Source organism: Morone saxatilis, unplaced genomic scaffold (genome assembly GCF_004916995.1).
Source record: "Morone saxatilis isolate NCDOM2014 unplaced genomic scaffold, NCSU_SB_2.0 Contig11, whole genome shotgun sequence".
Classification (NCBI taxonomy): domain Eukaryota; kingdom Metazoa; phylum Chordata; class Actinopteri; family Moronidae; genus Morone; species Morone saxatilis.
The window spans coordinates 29,756,993-29,782,509 of NW_023339663.1; the positions used below are offsets into that span (position 1 = coordinate 29,756,993).

Below are 25,517 nucleotides of genomic sequence, written 5' to 3' on the forward strand. Positions count from 1 at the left end.
GAGAGGATTACTAGGATTAGAATTATGGATGGAATATTGATAGCTTATGAACTCCTATTCTTCATTACTCAGATAGATTCTGTTGAGTTATCATTCCCAGCACATCTCACCTCGAATAAGCTGTTTATTGATCCTTAGGATTCAAACTAAACAATCAGATATATGTATTTTTGGGTTGTTGGTTGTTTTTATTCAGGCCCGGTGGATTCTTGCACTTTAAATAGACAAACTATGGGAAGTTGTTTCTTTTTATACCTTCGTTGCTTTTATTGACGGTGGAAACTATTAGAGTGGACTCATTTTAGGGGGATTGACTTAGTTAAGGATATATGAAATCTGAGGATACTATTTTGTGTAGATGCACCCCGACTATATTCAAAGAATTATTACCTACTAATATCTATGCGGGTATTCTGTTCTTCTGTTGAAAGGCAAAATCAACAAATAGACTGGTTACTATGGTTTCTTAAGGGTTGTCGGGTGGTATCTCGTATCCTGACAGCAGCTATGTTGCGTCACTGAATAATTTTTACCCCCCTAGAGGTCGAGCAGATATTGGGGATCGTGACGCTAAGTAATTGGGACCCGATATCCATCAATTGCTCTGCACATCCCAACACGATGTATATTGAGGAATACCGTCTAGGTGTTGCTGCTGTGTGAATGAAGTCAGCGTGTGGCGTGAGAGATGACAGAAGGGATCTGCTACGAGAGTCGAAAGGTTGGAGTCCGTGGCGATCACAGCTCTCCGCCTCAGGTGCTGTGGGTATCTGAGATAGGAAACATACTTAGGTGTAGAGTGGAGGGATCTAATGCATGTGTATTATGTTTGGGCACGCGATAGTGGCAGCACTATTTGACTATTGGGGAGGTGGAATTCCGACTTGTTTAACATGTGCTTAAACGCGTTACGCTTGTGAAGGACAGACGAAACCTACCAGCAAAAGACCCACAGAATTGCAAGGACAGAGACAAAGAGGTCAATAAGAATAAGGAATGGAATGATTAATAAAATAAAGATGATATGTAGTGTAACATACCCAAGTGGCAAGTATGCATCATGACCTGGTACAACCTATACTAAGGTTATCAGACAAGGATCGAGCACTGTTTTGATATTTGATTAGGCCTTTTTCAGCAGATTGGCGAGTATGTTATTAGATGAGAGTGCGCCCTCCGAGTCTGCTACTGCTTTCCAGTGTCCTGCTCACCTACTAGGTCTGCGGAGGTAATCTGCATAAGTATTTCGATTGATGAAGTTATTGGATAAAGATTGTTTACTCCAGACTATGCTTCCTATTTATTGGTTATAGACCTCTCGCACCCTCTGTGATTATTTGTGGGGAAGAATTCATAACAACTCATTACGTTCCTTCGTAATAGGAACGACATTCCGAAAATCCCAGTTTGCCATGATTTTCCAAGTCCTGTACATGAATTTTCATTTGTTCATCATCTCAGAACTTTTAAAAAAAACATATACTCCGTTCGGATATCCGCGTATCGGCAACAATTTCAGGCCTGATGCCGATCCTGTTGTTTCGTTGGCATTGTTAGTCTCAGATATGATGAGAAAATGGGGATGATTCCACATCAGAGTGGGAATAAAATTGGAGCATAGCTGAGATCCTTATAACATATGAATATTGTGATACCTCCGCAGACCCAGTGGGAGCAGACTGGGAGGAAGAGGAGGGAGGCTTCAACTACGCCATCGACCTTGTTAAACATATCCGGTCAGAGTTTGATGACTACTTTGATATCTGTGTTGCTGGTAGGTTTTCTGTCTTCACAGCGAGGGTAGACAGTTTAAGTGGAACTACTTTTGAATTATCAGTCAGTGATTTAAATATGTTTCTATCTCCAGGATACCCCACAGGCCACCCTGAGGCGGAGAGCTATGAGGGCGATTTGAGACACCTAAAGGATAAGGTGGATGCTGGAGCAGACTTTGTCATCACCCAGCTGTTCTTCAGGGCAGACACTTTCCTCAAGTTTTTGGATGATTGCAGAGCAATTGGTATTACATGTCCCATCCTACCCGGAATCTTCCCCATTCAGGTGACTAGCTGCTGCTTCCAGGAACAGGAATACACCCCTACAACTGAAAGAAACCATAGGAACCAGTCTATTTGTTGATTTTGCCTTTTCACACAGAGAACGAGACCCTTATTAGTAGGGTGAATTTTAGTAGGGTAAATAATAGGTAGATTCATTGACCCTTCCTAAGTCCCGCCTCCTTTTTACTCTGTGTTCCAATGACAGTTAAGTCAACGTTCTCCTTTACTATACTTAGACATGCTGTGTGCTATGATCTCTGTGTTTTTGAAGAAGATTAATAGATAAACACAACACATAGCACTTTGCTAACATTAGCTAACTTCCAGTTATTGACAGTATATATATAATGGACAGAGCTTCTGGCCAGCAGGGGGGCTCCGTTGGCTGCAATAACACATCAAACCCATTCATGCTAATGGAGAATGAGTCAAGTTCATTTATAAGCTCAGTAAACGGTTTCCTGATGAGTTTAGGGTCTCAGCTGCTAGTTTTACATCTCTTTTCATACATTATGATGTTTATTTAGTAAATGATGGTCCGATTTAGAGTAAAATAGACAATAAAGCTGCTTATGCTTTTGGGCGGGGCTACCTTTTGATTGACAGGTAATTCTCTGAGTCCGTCCAGCGCAGCGCACCATACTCAGATCAAACTGTTAAACTAGACAGTGCTGATTAAATACTAAGCAAGATTCTGTTACTGCTTTGCCTATTTCTCGCTTATAATTTTTTCAGAAAAATATTTTTGTGAACTGTTTAAGATCGGACTATATGTGTCACTTTTATCTTTTAACCATCTTAAAAATGTGGTTGTCTTTTCAACATGGATTAACCTAGCACATAGCATATCTAAGTACAGGCAAGAATAAAGTTGACTGAGGCTCTGACTGAGGCTTGCTCAACTCTTATTGGAGCACAGAGAAAAGAAGAGGCAGGACTTAGGAAGGGTCAGTTGTTTTAAATGCAGTGTTTACTTGCAGTACTTTTCTGTATGTGTTTTCAGTACAACTTAAGGGTTTATAAGTTGTAATGGAAGGCTTTATTAAGGGTTAGTGTCATTTGGACAACTTTTTAACATTTACACGCTTACTGTAAGAGAGGCAATTTTCTAGCGTGCAACTCAGAAGTTGTTCTGATGAATGGCCTATAACTGATCTATAAATCATTAGTAAATAATTATTTAACAATAATAAAGCCACTAGTTACATCTTGCAAACTCTTTATAATGGATGTCTTAATAGAAAGTATGTTTTAAAAGGTGTAGTGTGTAACATTTAGGAGGATCTATTGTCAGAAATGGAATATAATATTCATAGCTTTGTTTTCATTTCATATAAGAATCACTGTGTTTTTGTTCAGCTGACATAATGAATAAGTAGTCCAAATGCAATAATATGATTCTTACAATACCGATCTTATGTTCCAATCATGATAATAATGCATGCTTTTACACATATCTGTGTGTTTGTGTGCATGTCAGCATGCAAGCAGTGCAAGCAATGCATGCCATGTGCCTGTGTGCAGGAGTTAAATTGGGCCGAAGCGCACTGGAGCTGAGCTACAATATTTGCAGTAGTGGAGTTTGTGTGAAATCTAGGAAAATCAGCAGCTACATCTCTTTCCAGAAACAGTACCCTTTTTACTCTGGACAATCTACATCCACAGGACACAATGTCAAGTTCAGAAATAGTCCGTCTGGAAACCAGCCCACCCCATATCATTGGACGAGGGCTCCACCTCCTCACAGATCCCTTTTAACCCCTGTGCGTATGCATCAAGCTCGTTGCTGGTCAGCTTATGGGCCTGTTACTGGCTGAATGAAAGTGTGAAAGTAGCAGCAGTGATGAATGTCTGAGCGGAAGCACGGTACATTATTGCACCGCTCTGTGGTTGCAGCTAGAGAAGCTGATGTGACACAATGCTTCCTGTTTGTGCAGCAGGAAGGAGAACGAATAAGAGAACAGTCAGAGGGGAGCAAAGAAGATTTCACCCATCCAGACAGCGCGGCCTGCACCAACGACAGACTACACACAGGTAGGAGACAAGTGCTATTACCTTACACGAAACCACCTGAATGCAAGTTCAGGACTAGCTGATTAACCATGCAGTTAACTCAACAGTGTGACAGCGTGCAGGAGATGGTGCTGTGCTTATCAGTGTTTGACTTGAAAGTAACATAGGTTCCATTTCCTGTTTGAGGCCGGCTTTTTATGTGTCAGTAAATAAAATTCAATGAGGGTGTAACGGTGGAGTTCAACTGGGGCTGCAGCAAGGTTGATGACCACCTGCTTCAGTTACACTCACAGGGCTCCTCGAGCAAAAGTTACAATGTTAACTTCAAATTTAGTATGATTTACTTCATTTGAAATTGTCCTGGCTGTATGTAGTATTACCAGATTTACCACACCCATCAGACCGTTATACATGCAGGAGTGGCCGTATGATTAAAATCCTCTCTCATGGTATATGTCATTTTAGGGCCATGGTCGGGGGAAAGTGAAATTTCGATTAAAAAACGCTTATCATGGAAGTGTATAGCTGTACCAGAAAGAGAAAAACGGATCAGAATCACATTGAGAGAAAATGTGTGCATAAATGAAGGTTCCTGAACGTATTTTACTGCTCTTTATGTATCACAGGAAATTTTCTTAAACAGATGAAGCAGCCATATTGAAGAGATATTCATTTGATAAATCACAACTTTGTTTTATGAATTTGTTCACTCGCGTCAAATACATTATAAATAAGACTTAATGAATGCATTTGAGCACATTTAATAGGCTGTCTCATTGTTTTTCATTCCTCTCATCAGTAAAACAATGAACACATTTTAAATACTTTATAAATGAGTAAAAATATGTGCATTTAGCCGGAAGAAGAAATTCTGCAAATGTATTTATGACCTAAATAAAATCTTTGCGACCCAGCCTCATAAATATACTGTGTATTTTGTTATAAAGTGAAACATTTTATTTTCTAACATAACTTATACTGTTATAACAAAATATATAACATGATAATTAGGCCCTATTGAAACTGATCAGGTTATTATTATTTTATTCCACAATTAATTGCATAATTGCTTAGCCACGCCCCCTAAACTCTGCCCCATAGACACGTTTTACAAACAAAAAAGCCTCTTGGGTAGTATAGAGTATAGTAGTATAGAGTATAGTATATAGTATAGAGTATAGTTCCCAGCCTTTGTCCTCAAGGGATATTTCATATTATATTCAAAACTCATAAACCCAACCAGTAAATTCTGCAAGAAATTTGTACTTTTTATACAATTGTTTCTTTATCATTTTTAACAATCATACAGACTTAATAGGTGTCTTTTCTGACAAATTCAGTTCAGTTTTCTTGTCCCTGATGCTTGGCCATTGTTCCAAATTGACAATTTACTTTACATTTAATGTTTTTCACAGAAGTGAAACCAGTTGCTGAGATATAGACCTATTCTCATTTCTTACAGGCCTTAAAAACAAAACCTTGCGACCCCCCCATGAAGCTTTGTTGACCCCTACTGGGGGGGCTGTGGTTGGTAATGGACTAATGTTTCAACATTTTCTGACAGTATACATGTCACTGGTGATTCCACTGAATTTAGTGAATTCTCAGCTTTCCCTCTAGACAGTTGCGGAGCTGATGGCACATTGCAGAGAGGGCTAACACCTGCAGTGGGCCCAGTTTCACCCAAATCACTACTAAAGTTGTGTCTTTGTACAGTAATCAGTGAGCCCCACTAGCTAGCCATGCTGTTAGTTAGCTAGCATCGCTCTGTGTGGCTAAAAGTTGAAGATTGATTGACAGGTGAATGTCATAATATTATTGGTCGAAATCGGTTTGTACGTGCTGATGTAAGCACACATCACATTTCGTTTTACAGGAAGAAGAAAGATCTGATTTTTATATAAAAGTACAAAGAAATTGAATTTTATATTGTTAAATAGGGCTATTAAATAGGATGCAATCTTAAAAGGGTTAAAATGCAACTTTCATCTGGACATTGTGTAAGAAAACTAAATAAATTTTTTAAGTTTAGATTATTATTTAAGATAAACTTTGAAGACCTGAACACAATCTTTAAAACACTGAATTTGTCTAAATAAATAAACCTATTAGGTAGTTACGATTGTCAAAAATAAAAATAAAATAAAGACAGAGAATTGTACAAAAAGTTCCCTAAAACTGCAATATTTAATAATCTGCTCAAAATTCATCCAATTCTCTGGTTTTACACAAACTTCCTGCAGATATTGTGTTCACTGTTTGTGTTCATTGTACAGTTTATCAGCTGTTCTCCTGAACAGCTGATAAACTGCCTTAATGTGTGTGTGCCATTAGACTACAATGAGTCTGTCTATGTGTGTCTATGAGTTTGTTTCATGAAAATGTTTGAAACACACAACCATGTCTCAGATGTTTCTGCTCTCTGTGTTCCGTGGACAGGCAATCCACCAGCTGTGCTCTGCTCACAGCCAAAGAGAGGCGCTCTGAGGAGACAGGCCCGCATTGACCAGCGTAGCCAAGAGCAGCTTCAGGACCCCTGGGTTCGCCTCTCAGACAGCTCCCCTGAAGAGCTGCCCGACATCCACCGCCATCACTGCTGCCACCACGCTGCAGACAGGACGCAGCGTCAGAACGCCCACAGTGAGCCAGCCACCATGAGTGACGAAGAGAACACCCCCGAGCTCAATGGCACAGCCGCAGAGACCACTTCAGATCCTCCATCTGACATGACTCCCGAAATCACATCTGAAACTTCTCTAGGAGCAAAGAAAGGGCCCCCAGTGGCGCCTAAGCCTACCTGGTTTCGCCAGAGTGTGAAGAAAATTAGGGATGAGCAGGGCCAGAAGAAGCAAGCTAAACCCACAGAGCAGAGGCCTGCTGTGGGCTTCAGAAGCTTCGGAGTCCGATCTGCCTCATCTGGAACCAACCTGTCAATCAAACAAAAAATCCATTCATTTGAGACCTTTTCCAGTTCAGACGGTCCAGAGAAGGAGGGCAACAGGAAGCCTGTGGCACCTTCCACCTCCCTTCCTCTGATGGAGAAGGAGTCCAGGAGTCACCCTGCCTCACATGGAGATTATGGGAAGGGCAAAGATGAAATCCCCAAAGAGATCCAGGAAAACCAGTCTGCATCTGTTAGGGAGACGGACACCTCCGCTATCACCACCTCCACTTCTGAAGCTTGTCAAACATCAACCAAATCCTCTGAAGACGAATCTCCCCCCATCAAGTCCCCTACAGATCTCCCACTTTCTGACACTGTCAGCACTGATCTGAACTCAGGGATACAGGATTCAGCTCCAGTCCATGATGACAGGAATGACTTACCATCAAAGTCTGAGCTAGAAAGACTGGATCTTAGCAGGTCCACAGAGTCCAAGGTCCTACCTCCTGCTATGAGATCCAGCCAAACTGAAGGGAGAAGTCTTCCGGAGGGGACGGAGGGGGACAGAGCAGAGAGCCCAGGAAAGCCGGCCAGCACGACTCTGAGTGCTGCCCCATCCACAGATAGTCAGCCCCTGAGAGGCCTGGAGGGAGAGAGTTTAGGGAGAATCCTCGCCTTCAGTAACCAGGTAATCGGTCATGTGTGGAACTACGGGAATATACTTTGAATATTGCTTCAAGGGTACAACTTTGGTCTTATTTGAGTAAGTCTGTCTATCATTTCCATCAGTTATGAACATTATAATCACTGAAGTAGATCTGGGAACAGTGTTGTAACAAATTGTGATGGGTCAGAACAGTTCATCCAGATTATCTCTACCAGTGTCTCTTGAACCTTTTACGCCGTGTGCCACCTCAGAAAATATCAGCCTCTCCATGTACAACCATTTTGACCAACATTAAAGTAAATTCCTAATAAGATGACAGAAGTTATTTTAAATTACATTTCTATCTCACAGTTTTAATTTTTAAACTATTCTATGCACAATCTGTTGTGCCTCAAAGTGTATGTTGTACAGCCTGACCATTAACAGTATATAACTTATATGATATAACTTTACATAGATAATTGCAAATCATCGCAAAACATTAAGCCATACGTCACCAAACTACTAGAGATGTTTTTCTCACTGGAACAAGTTTCCTTTGATTTTTAATAAATTATACAAAACTACTTTTACAATTTTCACTTTCACCTGCCATCCTATTGCAAAAAATGCCTGAAAACATCACAACATGCATTGCACTTTTTCGTGAAATCCCCAAAAAGGCTGTGAAATCTAATTTATTTCCTGCATTTGTTTCATATTTAATATGTATTTTTTTTTTTTTTTACTTATTTTAATGTGTATTTTTATTTCTCTCAATGTGTTCTGCTGTTATTTGTACCTATAAATATTGTATGACACTTAATTTTCTTAATAGACTTAATATTCTCTCAAAACTCTGAACTTAGACATGTTATTGTGTTTGTCTTTGCAGAGTCCTCATACTCTTTGGTACGGTTTTTCCATTTTATGTGTTGTGTTGTTTTGCTTTTGTTCCAGGTTTCACAGGCGTTTATGCGTTCTCTACCCACGCACCCCTGCCATGGTAACCCTCACTCCTCAAACCTGCAGGACCCCCCTGCAGTGGATGTTACGAACCCTCAGGAGTCTGAGGCGGAGGACAGAGGATTCTCTGTCAGGTAAGACGTCTGCGACGAAGAGAGGTTAAACAGGGACTCTCAGAATGTGCACTGTGCCTGCTTTATATTCATAAGGAAGTGGGTTCAGGTTGAAAAAAAAAAACATGACTTCCTGTTTTATCAGAGAAGCAGTGGCAAGTTTTTACTGTCAAAACAGTTGTTATATGCAGCACATTATAGACTGCTAGCACGCACGATGCTCAGAGGTGTCTTTACACATCTCCACATCTAATGTGCTTTTGTCTTGTAAATGCAGCTTGGCCACACTGAGGGAGTGTACCATCGAGCGAGGGGAGGGGGGATCTCACGACGACGCAGCCGTCACTTCTGCTAGTGTTCACTCTGTCATCTCAGCCATCCCTTCAGAGGAGATACAGGAGATGATCCAGGAAGTCAAAGCTCTGGACGAAGAGACGCTGAAGGTAATTAAACCTGTGTATAATCACATGTGGAAGATGTTGGTGGCCCAAAGTCCCTTCATAGTAATATATCTGAGCTGATCATACATGATGTAACTCTACTGTACGTCTTTTTCCACAGCAACTGGTGGACATCCATGTTGTGATTCTGCATAAAGAGGAGGGAGCTGGTCTGGGCTTCAGCATCGCTGGAGGGTCTGACCTGGAGAGCAAAGCTCCTATAGTGAGCAGCACTCACTACACATTCATACCGATCACATTAGAACATACAGAAGATTCAATAAGATTCTAACTAACATATAAATGCAATGTATTACTGTAGGTATAGATATATATCCTATACTGTAAACAGAGATATGTAGTCTAGAGTTTGACTTTATCTTACAGTAAGTCCTACATTACTGTAGTAACAAGTTACTTGTTAGGAGAGACAGGTCAGTATCTAGTAGCTCAGTTATTATGTAAAGGCCTTACCTGTGGAGAAAACAAGAAGAGTGTTCACTTTGTTTTTTCAGTGAAAAAAACGTGCAAACATGTAATTGTAATTGTAATTGTTCTTTAGACTTCGTATTAAGCAATCAAACTAAAGCTTTTCTATGTGGACTGTGCACAGATATGACTCTGCGAAGGTACTCAGAAAGCTGCTTTCTTACAGAAATACATTTATTAACTAATATTTAAGATAAATATACTTTAACATCTTAAATAATTGAACTGACTAATCGAGTCAACTAATTGTTGCTCAGAGCTGCTTCTTCTCTTTTTCTCTGCTCTGTTCTGTTTGCCACAGTATTGTAAATCACAGCACACTCTGCTGGATAAACGTTGCAGTGACACCAATATATTATTACACTAATTTTTTTCTGCATTATATACTGGAAAAAACAGTTTTCATATATATATATATATGTGGCAATACAATACAAATCACAATACAGGGGTAACAATTCAATATGTTGCCATATATTGCAATACTGTAAACTAGCTCATATATTCCAATTTTTTAAAAAAGTCAAATTTTAGGAAAACTCACAGGGAAAAAGTAAACCTTTTTTATGCAATCAGAACAGTGAGATCTGCATTTGTATTTATCAGTGTCTGTAACATCAACATCATAGCCCTCAGGTTACATTTATAACATGGCTATCTAGAGGTTGGAGGTTTAAACATTAGTCAATACAGTGTTTTTGAAAATCAATACAATATTTAAGACACCCCTAGTGCATATCAGGTAACACATAGGCCAATATTGGCTGATAGTATCACCGGAATGACATATCGGTGGGGCTCTAAGTGAAACTGGTGCTAATATTGTACACTGAGGACTGAGCATGTGATTTAGTGTTGTGCACTTGGTAATGACAGCATTTTGTAGGAGTAATTTGTAGGAATAAAGTCAGTTTGGCTCTTCAAATACTGTAAGACAATAATACTTGACCATCAGGAAACCCTTAGCAAGAATTTGGAGATGCACTGTAAGTGTCCTGGCTTTCTGGTCAGGGGATAGTGTATCAGGGTGTTTTTGCTTGTGAATAATCAGAAGCGTTTCAAGTGTGAAACAGAGAACACATCGAAGACCAAGCTGTCAGTTTGATCTGACCGACAGTATTAATCTTATTCATTTGAAGATATATGCGAGAGAATAAAAGGCATGCTAGCAAGCCCCCGTATACGTACCATAACCAACCCTGCTGCCAGTGACCCCTCTACTCTGCATTGTACACTTTCTGCCACTGTGTGTGACACTGATTGTCTTCATCCAGGTCCACAGAGTGTTTCCCAGCGGCCTGGCGGCTCATGAGGGCACCATTCAGAAAGGAGACGAGGTGTTGTCAATTAATGGACAAACACTGCGCGGTCTCACACACGCCGACGCCACTGATGCTCTGCGTCAGGCCCGCAATCTGAAGCTGGCTGTGGTGGTCGTCAGCAAAAAGGCAGAGGAGGAAGGAGAGGGAGGAGGTTGCAGGAGCGAAAAGCCCATCCCTGACGGTAAGTCATACAACAACACACACTCCTAACACCTCAAGTGTCTGAGCCTCTCCTGGTAATATGTTAACTTCATGGTGCTTTGTGTTGCAGTGGAGGATCAGGGAACTCCAGTGAGCGTGGAGCTGGAGAAAGGAGCTGGAGGAGTTGGGTTTACTCTGGAGGGAGGGAAAGGCTCTATCCAGGGAGACAGACCTTTAGTCATCAACAGGATCTTTAAAGGTACACTCAGGATGCTGACATTACACAGCATGACTTCATTATACACTAGAGCACCAGCATCTCAGACAATATCTGGGACCAACCAGACTCCACTAACAAAACCAGTCATTTTACCTATAATAATAATTATAAAAAAAAAAAACATTTAAAAAAATTTAAACCGTCTTTGTTTTGCTTTAAAAAACAACTGTCAGGTGGAGCAGCGGAACAGAGCGGTCTTCAGCATGGAGATCAGCTGCTTCAGGTCCAGGGAGTCAGTCTGCAGGACATGACCCGTTTTGAGGCCTGGAACATGATCAAGGCTTTACCGGAAGGATCCATCGCAGTGGTCTACAGTAGGAGGCAGGGGGCGGTAGAGTGACACACAGCTGCTGGGAGCTGCGTACCAACGAAGAGGCCAAAGAAAAGAAACAATAACACTCCAGGTACACTGATGCCGGCCTTTCATTAACAGTCTCATAGAAATCAGGTATCAGCTATGTCATGGTGGTCCGCCTTAGACATGGTGGTTCAGAGGACAACTTCCAAATGCATTCCTATTATTTTTATTTCACCTTTCTGACCAGATATTAAAGTTTATTAAAAGGGTCAGTTCACCCAAAAGCCACATTTTCTCACTTACCTAGACTGGTACTGGTGTCCCACTTACTGTGAATCATCTGCAGACCTCACCTTCATTAGATAACAGTCCCAGTGTTAGTTTGACAGAGGTCTGTGGACTGTCCTACTGCTGTTGTGTTTGTTGTTGTTGTTGTTGTTTAATACAGAGCCCGGCCGGTGTCCTGGGGAAAAACATCTGTAGGGCTGTAATGTTACACCATGATCAACACAAGCAGTTCTCATAAACTAGGGATGCACCGATTGTGAAATCCTGGGCCAATACTCGATGGAGACACCGCTGTCTTTCTGTTGTTATTTATTCACCCTGTTTGCCAGGAAAACAAAGATATCTACAGAATTGGCATTTCTGCCTGGTTGCAGCTTAGTCCAGGGTTCCCACTCTTTTTAAGAAATCATTTTCCAGGAGTTTTTCTTTACAGTTCAGGAGAGCAGTTACCTAGTTACCGGTAGACCTAGCATTGACTTTAACTCCTGTTTTATGCCTCCTTTTTTAATGATGAAGAGCCTCAGGCCAAAAAGGTTGCTGCAAGTCCGTTCAACTCCGTGTCTGCTGTGAACAGCTAGACTGACTGACATGGTCAAAAAGAAAAGAGCGTTTAAAACGTTTTTTCTGCTCTACTTCACATCTGGTTAACCCACTTGTGTCACACCAAGCAGCTACTAATTGCTTACGTAGGCAATCTGAGGAAGGGACTAAAATACAATTAATATTTTTCAGGATATTTGGTCGTTTTAATCCATTTCCAAGGCATTTCCATGACTCGAGGTCTCGTCTCTACATGTCCAGACTTTCCAGGATGCGTGGGAGCCCTGTCGCTTTTTCTCTACTCATCCAAGCTGTGAGAGTCAGAGCTAAACAGCTGCTCACTGTCTATGCTGCTGCCGGGAGCACAGCGGTATGTGTGCAAATTGTGCCAGGGCTGGAAAAGGTGATGATTTCATCATCCATCACAACATTTAGCCAATGCAAAATTGATGCGACACAACAAATGAACAACTGCCACTGATATCGCTGAATGCCATCTTATTTGCTGATAGGCTAAGGTCAGTCAACAAGGCGAATATTGGCCCATACAATGTCAACTGATATGTGGGTGCATCCCTATTTAAAAACACATTTTAAACCAGACTGAAAAATTTGAAAAAATGTTTTCATTCAGGCCCGGTGGATTCTTACAAATGCCATTAGGAGCACTAGGAGGAGCCAGAGCAACCTAATCGTTTCACAGATTATCTGTCTCATGTTCTACTGTCAGGATATAGTGAAAGATTCAGCAAATGAGACAAAAAAAAAAAATATATATATATATATATAAAGATTCAGCAAATGAGACAAAAAAAAAAATATATATATATATATATATATATATAAAAAAAATCGATCTACTGCAGCTTTAATCCAATCAAGATATTTTAAGGCCTTGAAGTCAGATTATAAAATTTTAGACTTTTTAGAATGCCCTGAAAACAGTAATTTGGCTAATGGGTCATTAATTCATGCATGCTACAAATTGCGCAAACTAATTTGCTTTATTTTTCTCCATGACGCCTCCTCCCTAAATATGTAGCAATTTTGTTTATATTGGCCAAAACTATGGTCATGTAAGAGGCAGTAAAAGTTCCCCTAAAACACTATTAAAAAACAAAACAAAATGGTATCAGCAGTTTTAGGCCTAAGATATTGGTAAACAGCTTTGCAACCTGACATTGGAGTAGCACACTTCCAATTTTATCAGCTGTATCCATCACAGCACAAAACAGCAAGCCACAAATCAGACCATGTGAGCCACTTAACATTTCATCTAAGACTGATTTCAGCTAATGTGAGGCAGGTGGTCTCACATTATTTGCGCCCCCGCCTTACAAATCAGTCCTGAAGTCTACAACTCGGCTCAGTCTGATTCAGTTCAGACATTTGCACAAACCTGACGAGAGAAGGGAAGAACTCCTGTAAAAGGCAACACCTGTGCAGACCAATGCAACCCAATTCAACTGCTCAGCAACACATCTGTGACACTGCTGTGCTGGGTTGATTAAAGCAGTCATGTGTTTGAAGTACAGTGTTGTTTTTAATGCTGTATGTTTACTAAATATGGATTCCAAGTAAAAGAAGAGAATTATATATATGAAAGCAAAGGTCTATTTTTCTTAGCAGTGTTACTGTATGTATTTGGAAACGGAAGATCAAGCAGTATAATGCACTTTGGTTGACTCTGTAGCTTTGAGTTTGCCTCAATGGAATGTTAGAGTTTTGTGTCTAAATCGTGAGCACGCACGGGACATTTTTAGCACAGAAAGATTTTTTGCAAGCACACAAATTCCATTTTTAAGAGAAATGATGTCAGTCCCTCCTGTACTGTACAAGTTTGTAGCAAAGAGTGTGTAGAGCAGGGGGTATGCAAGAGATTTCTTTGATTGTGGTGATCATTTTAACTCACGTTCAGGATGCAAAATTAGCACCAGCCAAATTCTGGTAAAATATGCAGGAGGTTCACTCACCCGCCAAAAAAACAATGTAATTTACTGAGTGGCTGCTAAAATTTGAACATCTACTAGCCGTTTTGCCGGTGGACAAAACAAGTTCATTTAGCACCCTGCTCACGTGCCGTGTCTTCTACTGTGCTCAAAATGTCCCACTGCGCCCTTACACTGTCTCTGTATGCAACCACACAACAAATGTTTTCTATTACAGTGAACTTAAAAAAAAAAACAATTTACATATCGTGTTGGAGCATAACGTGTATAAAAGTGTTGAAAACTGAGCCAGAATCTGTGTGATATTTCATTCTCCAAGTTTGTAGATGGCTTTTTCAAGTGTGAGAACTTTTTAAGTTACAGAAGATAACAAGTGATGGACATCAAAATGTTCCTATTAATCCTTTTAATGCTGGTGAAATACAAAACTAACTGGGTGCAGAAACAGTACAAGGTAAACAGTTTCATGTGTTCTGACGAGACATGTAAAACAGTAGCAGTTGCTCTCAGTAAGATGATTAAAATTATAAACATTTCACATGGATCAATATACATATTCTGTTGTGCCAGTCATTAAATTACCCAAGACGACGTGTATTCCGGACTACGGAAGAGGATTAGGGCCATGTGTCACAATCGTGACTTTTATTTTTAACTTGCAATTTACAAACCAAATACATTTTCCACATGTGGCCCTAATACTCTTCCGTACCGGACAACCTGCAGCTAGTACAGTGGTTCTTTAACTGTGGGGGGCAGGGATGACCAGGGGGAAATATGGAGTGAAACTAGGTTGAATTAATGTAATTTATGTAGGAAAATAACAGTTTAATAACAGTTTTAAAATTCAAATTCAGCCTGGATCCTGTTTTAGTTGCTTACATTGGTCATAAATTGTGGGGTGGAGGGCGTGAACTTTTTTCCACTTCTGAAGGGGGAATAGAACCTTGAGAACCACTGAACTAGTGTAACACAGGAGACAAGAACTGTCTGAGCTGGTTGTTGGTTGCCAGAACAGTGCACACAGGGAACTTTGGATTGGTTTCTCAATCACAGAACACAAGACTTTGGGTATTTGGTCTCATTGGTGGTCAAAAACTCCATCACAGTCACTATCTAATACTTAAAGGGTTGAACCAGGACTGGCTGCCATAGTTTACATGCTCTATGACCGCCTCCTCATTGTGGATACAGCGAGATGCTTGTTGGCCAAAGTTCACTGAGGTCAGAGAATGCACAAAGGGTGAATCAATACAGAATCCCAGGCTGCTCCGTTTGTTTAGGTTGAGCCAATTTTCAAGAAAAATCTATTTTCCAGTTGTTTGCTGTCGTCACAGGACTTCAGCTTACAGCTTCAGAGAATGGCTTAACACAACAAACAATTATTTTCATTATTGATTCGTCTGTCGATCATTTTTTTTCAATTAATCGATTACTTGTTTGGTCTATAAATTGTCAGAAAATGTTGATCACTGTTTCCCAAAGTCCATCCTCAGAAGCAGAGAGATAATAATGGGATGCGATAATGGGAAATGCATATTATGCATTATTCCAATAATTAAAGCAGATGAATTATTGGTTGAAAATAATTTATTTTGAATTCTTATGCAAAATGTTTGATTTATGTTCTGTGAAAGCCAAATAATGTTTTATGTTTTTGATTCACTAGAAAAAAATAACATTTGAAGAGTCAGAACTGTTGTTTGTTGTTGTTACCAATAGTGATGTCTAAATGTGATGTTAGATGTGGTTGATTATTAGGTTATCAGCTACTCAAATGTCTTGTTTTGAAAACAATCCAGACCATTAGCCCAAACGATATTACGTTTACTAGACTGAAGATATTCACATTTGAGAAGCTGAAACCAAAAACATTTAGGACCGTTTTTCTTTGGCGATGAATTTAATAATTGATATCTAATCGATTAATTGACTAATAGTTGCAGCTCTAGATTGGAAATGAGTAGAAATCTGGTGAAAAAGCTGCTGGTGATTCTGCAGACAACCCAGCAGACGCTTCCTATAAACTGGACAAGGAACCCATTTCCATCTAGAATGTACATAAGATCTGTATCTGGCTTTATATCAGGAAAAAGGTTATTGCATGTGTAAATGCATGCAGAATTGCAAAGTGTTGATTTCACTTTGTGCTCCTCATGAATTGTTTATTCTACTTTAGCAGCTACCTATACGTCTGCTGACACAATTTCACATAAAAAAAACCTTCTGGCTCCATTTAAACAACACACACATGAAAATGCCTGTAGATCCACATGGAAGCAATAACATCTCAATCTCACATGGTTTGGAACTGGTGGAATGCGGTTAAGAGGTCTTTCATTAAGATTACTGGCTACACTGTGAGGTAAAAACATGATACAGGTAAAGCGCCAAAACACTTGTAAAGGAATCCTGATACTCCTAAGAAAGACTAGTTAAAACATGTCATCCTACAGTTTATGGCTTATCATACAGATGAAGGCTCTGGAGAAGTGGGTACAGCAACACACTAATCAAATCTTTCATCCGGCCTTCCCTGACTCACATACTCGTCTTTATTCGCTCACTGAGGGATTTCTTCATAAAGTTCTGAACATGTTCAAGCAATACATTTAATCCAATTAACTCAGTGAGAAAATCCCTAGGTTATCATTAAGGAACTGTCCACTTCAGCCGTGATGAAGGGAAGGCTTACAATATGTGCAATTTCTTATTTCATACCGTGGTGAGCCTCAGTGTGTGAAGACTGAAATGAGTACAGTACATTTGAGGTGATGCCTGTTTTTTCTGAATACCTGAAGAGGATTCTGGCAGTTGTGGAATAACTAACATTTGTATATTTCGTATACAATATGTATGTAAATATAATACGGAATCAACTTTTACATTGTTAAGTTATTAAATACATACATGATTTTAGAATGTTTCTTTCAAGTGCTGTAAGCTTTGATATTAGTGTGCAGTTACAGAGGACCTGAAAGAGTCTTTACGTTCAAAAACAAGACATGATATAAATAAAGCCAATGCTCAGTGTGGATGGACCTCTGTCCAGTTATTACTATTATTTATATTATTATTATTATTTGTCCTAAAGTGTTGAGTAGGAACTAAAGACTAAGTGGAAATACTCTGATCAATGGCCCCTTCAAGTTCCACAAGGACATTTCCTCATTTCTTTCCCCCCCATACAGAACTATGATGGACTACAGTGTCAAATAAGTGAGGTCGCTTTAAAATAAAACTGGACTAACTGGACATATCATGTACATACTGGAACTGGATTAACAAACTGACTACTACTACTACAACATATTCCATCACATGGAAAGCAAATCTATCATTTAATAGCTACTTTAGGCTTAAACCTGACTTTCTTATCTAACAAAGGCAGTGGTGAAGTATTAAAAGTACTAATACCAGTATAAACCTTGAACAGTACTGTATAAATACTCCATTAAGGAATCCTGCATTTAAAACATTACTTAAGTAAAAGTATGTAAGTTTAATCAAAAATGTACTTGTAGGTTATATAAACAAAATTCACTGCCACTAGCTGTCGCACTAGAGCTCCAGCATCTCAGAACAAAGCTAACTGGGCACTGTGGCCCACCAGACTCCACTGACAGACAGTTTAGCTCAGAGATAATCGTACAACACACACAAATTGGACGGAAACTAAATAAAATTAGAACCTTTTTTTTTATTTATCAGAAACCCTTCCCCTAACATAGAACTAGACTTTTAAGTATTCACAATAGTGAGTTTTTTTGGCCAAGTGTTTTTCAATAAAGGGACTAGCCCCAAATAAAGAAAGTACATTAAAATGGATCCGACCAAGGTAGACTGAAGCAATAAAGAGCTTCAGTCTACCTTACTGTACCCATGAAACTATCCATAATATTGTTGAGAAATATTATATCGGTGCATTTTTGTATCATTTTCACTTTAACCGTGTCTCCTTTTGACTACCTCAAGTATCAGGTTACTTAAGACTAACGTACCTTGATCCTTGATCCATAATTATGCAGTGGAACAGTTTTATATTGAGAGGAACAAAACTCCTAAGTGCACCACTTCTTCCCAGTACTCACTTTTACAGTAGCACCTACTAAATAAAATAGCCCGATGTCTTGAAAACATCAGCCTATTAGTGCGATCGCATTATTTTATATCCTAAATCGTGTTTCTTATTGTATCTAAAAAAGGAATGTTACATGGGATCTTATTGTGTGTGAAGAAAAGGAAAGGGGAAATGTCCTTCAGAAACCAATGCCATGAAAAAAAGGGGAGGACACTTTTCAGCTCAACAGAGCAGCACTAAACATGTCAAATTCAAAAGGCGTTCTTTTAGGAAAAAAAGAAAAAGCTACCTTTGTTTAAAAAAAGGCCACCGGTGCCATCCCACCTGTGCTTCAGTGTAGCTGAGAAAAGAGGCAGATATTCATGGTTTACAGTTCAGTGGAGATGAGCAAAACTATGGCATTTCAAGTACAACACAAACAACTAAATATGAGGTATGAGTCAGTAGTACTCCAAACCAATAATCTGATACCAGCATAGGGTAAATAAGGTCCATGCAACATGCATGTTTACTGTACACACTGAAGTATGCAATTATAAGCAGAGGAAATGTTGGCGGTGTCTTATCATTCTGGTAAAAAGACAAAATTTTCTGTACTTTTAGCACATGTATAAATATAGATTTTGCATCTATTTTCATTTTATCAAGAGCAAGCCCTTATTCTTATTTTGAGAATTTTCAATATTTAGACCGCTTTCAAATGAGGGGGTTGACTGTTGTTACTGGATTTCTCCTGCAGTAACACAGGAATATAGGAATGCACATTAAACATAAATCGTGGATTAGATCTATTTGAAATAAGCGATAGTTGGATAATCTCAGTGTAAAATGGAATGAACGTTTGGCCTGACTTATCAGTAGACCTCAGGTCTGAAGACAGATTTCTTAACTCTTGGTGTCAAAGGTCCTTGAGGGATTTGACAGTCTTGGTCAGGTTGCCGTAGAACTCAGCCATGCTGGAGGGGAAGAACGAGTCGACCACGGAGCGAGGGAGGAAGCCACCCAGGTCCGTCTGGAAGAAACTAAACACCTGGGTTTTGTTGGGCTCTCTGGAAATGGAGTGGAACAAACACAAACAGACAAACTGTGATACCAAAAAAGTAGTACAGTGAAGATTAACTCTGGCCAGAATATCCTCTTGAAACACACACACTGTACTTGTTTGGTGTGTGTTAGTGTACTCACCCTGAGATGGGGACACAGATGCAACCACATGGATGGTTGAACCCTCTCACGTAGCGAGACTGGGGAGGACAGCCCGGGTGATTCACGTTGGTGGCTGTTTGACATGACACAAAACACATGACACACACACACACACACACACAACACCTCAGTCCACATTATATTGAGCTTGTGAGGGGCTCAGGAGCTCAACAAGAGCCAGTAGATTTTCATTTTAACTGAAGGAATAGATAGTTTTGTTGGAAATACACTTATTCGCTTTGCTGCTGAGAATTAGATGATAATAGTGATGTCCCGATCCAATGTCTTATCTGGGCCGTTTAACGTCATTTTTTAAAATCTGATTGGTATATTGAGCCCCATCCGATCTTTGTTTTACGTCAGCTGTCACACAGGTGTTTTTACTCTCAGGTGTCAACTCTGTCCGCTGCCTGTCCCTCCACGCTCGTGTAAGTGCAATAAAAGCCCTGCGAGCCAAAAGCAAAGAGTCCTTTTTTTTATGTAATCAGTGCAAAAGATGAACAGACAGCAAAAATAAACTCAACAGAATCCAGTTTATTCAGGTAACTCAAATAAAGGCTACACTAAAGCAACAAACACTGGAGAGAAACTCCCTGGAGACAGCCTTTTTATTTTATTGTGCAAAAAAAATTAAAATTACAACTATTAAAGGAACATCTTGGATGCAGGCATTTTGTATGCAAAGCAGATGTATCTCAAGAATATATGATTTTAATAACTTTAAAGTATTAGATCAGGACCTAGTATACACTGAAATTTAATTTGAAATGACTTGATCGGGACATCCCTAGATGAGGAGATCGATATTTCACTCTGTCCATTCACTGTGAAGCTACTGCTAAACTAAGCTGTCTCGAATGGATAGATTGACTTTCTCATCCAACTCCATGCAAGAAAGTGAGTAAGTGTATTAACGTATTCCTTTAAACACTAGAGTGGGTGCTCCTAATTGGTTGGTTAAAGTGTTTTACTCTGTGATTTCACTTGGTGGAACCTTGAAGTCTGAAAATCTGCAGATTCTTTGGCCTCAAACACACATTTAAGGTAAATTCAGATGTATCTTAATCATTTTGGCCATTATTTCAACCAGTTCACTGCAACAAAGTCCAACGGGGCAAGAAACACTAGCGGTCAGACTGTAAGTGGGGTTGTAAACAAGCCAACAGTTGATCTGTGAGCCTCTTAACTGTGATGGATGTTTACAACGGACATTTGAGTAACAATTTACAGTTCATCTTTGTTTTGTCTTTAAAAGGGATAGTTTGGATATTTTGAAGTGGGGTTGTATAAGGTATTTATCCATAGTCAGTCTGTTACCTACAGTAGATGGTGGTGGGAAAACATATTTTAGCCACTTAAAGAGAGGCCCACCTAAAAAAAATCAGTTTAGTATGCTATATTTCACAGCTTTACCTGCTGTCTTGCTGCCTTGCCCCCATTGAAAGCAATGCATTGCTCTGCTTCTGTGCCAGTAATCCTGTCTGCTTCTACAAACCGGGGGTGCGCTGACCTCTGTCTACAATGACTATGGATAGATACCTCATACAACCCTACTTCAAAAAGCCCTATCCCTTTAAAATAAGTTTGGCTTTGTTTCCAACCTGTCTGAAAATGGCAGTGCTTCCAATTACTGTAAAGCAGCACCACAATGCAGTGTGTTTTTTATATTGGGAGGTCTGTGTATCCTCAGCATTGTAAAATCTCAGCCTTGCATCCAATCACTCCTGCAAGTACACACAGTCCAGCCCCTACTCCGTGGCATAAAGAAATCTTAGAGAGCACAAAAGAAACAAGTACAGGAAGTAGAGGAGACAAGAATAAGTCATTACGCACCATTTGATGAAATGGTGCCATCTTCGTATTGCTTAACTAAAATAACATCTACAAAGTCTCGTGGAGCTATGATACCCATAGCTGCTGAGGGCGTGACTGTTCGGCAGATAGAGATGTCCTGTGCAAGAGTGGGAGACAAGGGAATGTACTCAAAGACTGAGTCCAACAAAGCAAAAGCAAAAATAGATATCACCTCTGGTATCTAGGGAAAGGGATCGTTCGTTTTTATTGATAATGATAACATGTTTGAGATTGCTTAATGATCTGAGTGAGTCTTAGTCTGAGTCTTTATCAATACCACCATCGATACTTTTCTATTCATTTTCATTCTATTCTATTCAAGACGAGACAACAGTAAATTGTTAACAGATCTGGTTGTGCTTAACTGCATTTGGCAAGCAATTCAATTGAATTCAAAGATTTTATTAGACAAATCGATGTGTTTGTGCATCAGTGATTTGATTTAAATGACATGACTGATGTCATTGTCTCTCGAGACTAGGGCTGAAGCTTTCAATTAATTAAGTAATCAAGTATTCTATTGGTTATTCCATTGAATAATCGGATAAGAAATACTTTTTGCTTCATTAAAGCAGTAATAGGACTAGAGCAATAGTAAATATATAATAGAGAAAATAAGACAGGTCTTTTAAATTGTTTTCAGAGTTTCCTCTGGGATTATTTTCAGCAGTAGAGGCATCTGTTGTCCCCCCACTGTACTGGTAGTGGAGTACTTTTAATCTGTGGTATTAGTACTTTTACTTCAGTAAAGGATCTGATCCTTCCTCCACCCACAGCCTAACTGCACCTGTGTTACCAGCCCAGTCTTCCCCTTTAAGAAAGGTGGGATTTTGGGTAACCTGTGATGGTGTGTGAGGAGTAGTTATGTTAATTTAGTCAGCCATAAAGTGTGTAGTTTATTTCAGGTTGCAGTACAATAGTTACTTAAAGGCTGTGTGTGTGTGTTTGCTGTCACAAAAATAAATATAAAGTCCCTGTTTATGTAACATTAATGTTACTACAGTGTCTTAGTTTGGTTTTACAGACACTGTATAGAGTTTTCCTTTTGTTTCTGCTTGAAATGATCCCAAACTTTGGACGCTCTTGTTTTCTCTGGTCTGTCTCTCCTCTTTGCCACTTGCCTTTTTTCTGTCCAAAGTGTGTTGTGTGACAGTAATCAGCGGCGCTAAACACATTGCGCTGTATGGCTTTATATAGTCATATGGATTAAACATAGCCTTGATGCAAAGAATTTGCATAGATGATTTTTAGTGATCGAGTTATGAAGGAATCATAGTCTTGATAGCAGTATCGATAGGCTTAGACATTAATAATAGAACCAGGTATCGATCCCCATCCCTACTGCTATCACACACATGGATTTAAAGCTGCACCGGACAAGATTTTAATTTAAATTAAATGTACGTAGATTTGTCCTAACTGAATCCTCAAATTCCATGAGATGGGCATGGTAACTGGCAAATAAGCAAACAAGAAAGAAAGTCAAAATATAGACTGTACACTGTTGCTGCCATTTGAAGCCATCAACATGTTAAAGCACCCAGTGCAGCTTTAAAAAGAACTCAGACAATCTTTAATGGAAACTGAAAGAAATCTGACTGTATGAAGTGAAAATTGGGTTAACTAATACAGAATGATCATGGCAAAAACATCCTCAGATCAGAAGAGGGAAATTAGTTAACACACCTCTGTGATTTGTTCCAAAAGCTCAAACTTTTTGACATTGTTGTCCCACTTGACTCTGAGCCCGTTGGGTACTGGTTTCAGACACTCCCACACTTTCTCCAGGCTGCCACTGACAATACCCTCCCCCTTATAACTGCAGAGAAAGTCAGACAGTCAGGAGAGCAGATTATTAAGGCATGACTCTGCTGTGAAATTAGATTTTTACATTCTTGGAAAGTCAAATGATTTAACCCCTGTGCACAGATAAACACAACATTTCTTCTACTCTGCTACTTTGTTTCAAGCCTTGACAAAAACTAAAACATTGCTGATTACTAATCTGTGTATCATTTGTTCTTTTCATATTCAATGTGGAATTCAAAAATCAACATTATCATCAGATTTGGATGATAATGTCAACTTCCTTTCAATTTCTGCCAAGTGTGCAGTTACTAAAATATGGCGATACATCAGTGGCGTCAATATAGATAGGAAAGCCATCCATGTTCGGCCTCTAGTTTGTGGTTGCACAGTTTCATGAGGCTGTGATATTGTGATCACAATAGTCATTTGATACAGTGAGGTCAAGTTTCAAAATGTCTCCCTACAATGAAATGGATACTATGGGGAAGAACATCATCACACATAAACACAATTGGGCTCACTGGACCCTCAAAAGTTTCAGCTTTCAGTAATATCCCATTTATGCAATGCCAACACTGTTTATGGAGCCCAGAATGCACAAATATTCAAATACAGTAGGCAAAAGTAACACATTCACACGGCATACTACAAACTGCATGCTTTTTGCCCAAAACTGAATGCATAGCATAAAGGGGAGACTTGTGGGTACCCATAGAACCCATTTTCTTCAGATATTTTAAGGTCAGGGGTCAAGGGTCAAGGGATGTCTTTGAAAATAGACATGCCAGTTTTCCCCATCACCAAAATTTAGGGTTAGGGTTTTTTAGAAAAGAAGAAAAAACAGCAACACACAAATCAGACACATTAAATATTAAAATTAATTTCAGTCCATAGAATGTTTTTTCCATTTCCTATTTCTAACTAATAAAAGTACAAAAAACAAGTTAAAAAAATGATTTCTTTTTGTATTAGATCCATCTAATAATAGCAAATCATTCTGTAATTTCCCTATATTGGGTTATAGAATATGAACAGAATGAATGATACTCGACTTGACAGCACATGGTCCATTTTTAGACCACACCTTCCTTAAAGATAAAAATGATATGATGATAATACACAGTATTTACCCTTTATTTCCTAAAAAAATATCATGCAGAAGAAAATGAAAGTGTAATTCTACTGTCATGTTGTGCCCCTGATGTGTCCTGATCCAAATTCCTAAAGTTGTAGGAGACCACAGGTATGTGACGTACTGCAAGGCATCTCAACTGTACCTTCTGGAAGCAGCTAAAAATGATACTTTTGAAATATTATGTAAAAATAATAAAATCTAACTAACCCAAAATCTTGGCCACAAGATTATTTCTGACAGATATCTTGCTGGGAAACAACTTAATTGTATGGGCACAGTTTGCTATGCTATGCAGTACAGGTAGCATTATAAAAAAAAACTGACTGTTATCCTTATGTTTCCCTTTACACTAGCACAACAGCAAAGTCTTCTTCTATTTACTATATACAGATTATATTACTGTGTTCGACTGGTAATGAAACCAAAACTAGATGAGGAAGAAAAAGAGAAGCCTTCTTACACATTCCCCGGGAACTCAGACGAGGGACGCCAAGACACAACCACGTCATTCTGCCAAAGAAAAGAGAAAATGTACAGTCAGACGTTTGACCTTGTGTACCTGGTACATGCTGTTCCCTCTGACACACTACATATTTACTTGAGGAGCAATTGTGAAAGAAAGGTCACCATCAGCTGATACACCGGTCAGCCTTCATTGAGCACCAGGCTGACTGTTGTCCAGCTGCACTTAACTGCTTTGGGCCTACGTTTATTCATTCATTTATTCATTCATTCATTCTCCTTTTATAATCCTTTATGGCCTCTCAGATCCTTATACGACCTACCACACAACCATTTTTTTAACCATGCACCCAAACTATGGAATTCCCCAGCTAAGGCTATGGGAGATGCGAGCTCTGTGAACATTTTTAAACAACAAGTGAAAACGTATCTATTCCCTTTAGCCAACTGTCGCTTTTCCTTTGTTTTATTCTTATGCTTTACGGCTGTGGCTCAGAGGTAGAGCGGGTCGTCCCCCAATCGGAAGGTTGGTGGTTCGATC

At 39.4% G+C, this 25,517-nt stretch overlaps 2 protein-coding genes across 2 annotated transcripts in view; one reads left to right on the top strand and one right to left on the bottom strand.

The window, feature by feature from the left end:
* The window catches only part of il16 (interleukin 16), a 29,206-nt gene extending 16,022 nt beyond the window's left edge, over positions 1–13,184 (top strand). The window contains exons 13-20 of the mRNA XM_035652315.1: positions 4,001–4,094; positions 6,513–7,645; positions 8,564–8,703; positions 8,960–9,125; positions 9,244–9,345; positions 10,886–11,114; positions 11,205–11,333; positions 11,528–13,184. Coding sequence (XP_035508208.1) covers positions 4,001–4,094; positions 6,513–7,645; positions 8,564–8,703; positions 8,960–9,125; positions 9,244–9,345; positions 10,886–11,114; positions 11,205–11,333; positions 11,528–11,694 — 2,160 coding nt within the window. The 3' untranslated portion in view covers positions 11,695–13,184. The remainder of the gene's footprint in view (positions 1–4,000; positions 4,095–6,512; positions 7,646–8,563; positions 8,704–8,959; positions 9,126–9,243; positions 9,346–10,885; positions 11,115–11,204; positions 11,334–11,527) is intronic.
* A 4,925-nt stretch (positions 13,185–18,109) lies between these two features.
* Positions 18,110–25,517, bottom strand: part of stard5 (StAR-related lipid transfer (START) domain containing 5) — a 10,264-nt gene continuing 2,856 nt past the window's right edge. Inside the window, exons 2-6 of the mRNA XM_035652482.1 lie at positions 24,975–25,024; positions 23,257–23,389; positions 21,550–21,667; positions 19,696–19,789; positions 18,110–19,559 (exon numbers count right to left, since the gene is read on the bottom strand). Of these exons, the coding sequence (XP_035508375.1) occupies positions 19,409–19,559; positions 19,696–19,789; positions 21,550–21,667; positions 23,257–23,389; positions 24,975–25,024 (546 nt within the window). The 3' untranslated portion in view covers positions 18,110–19,408. The remainder of the gene's footprint in view (positions 19,560–19,695; positions 19,790–21,549; positions 21,668–23,256; positions 23,390–24,974; positions 25,025–25,517) is intronic.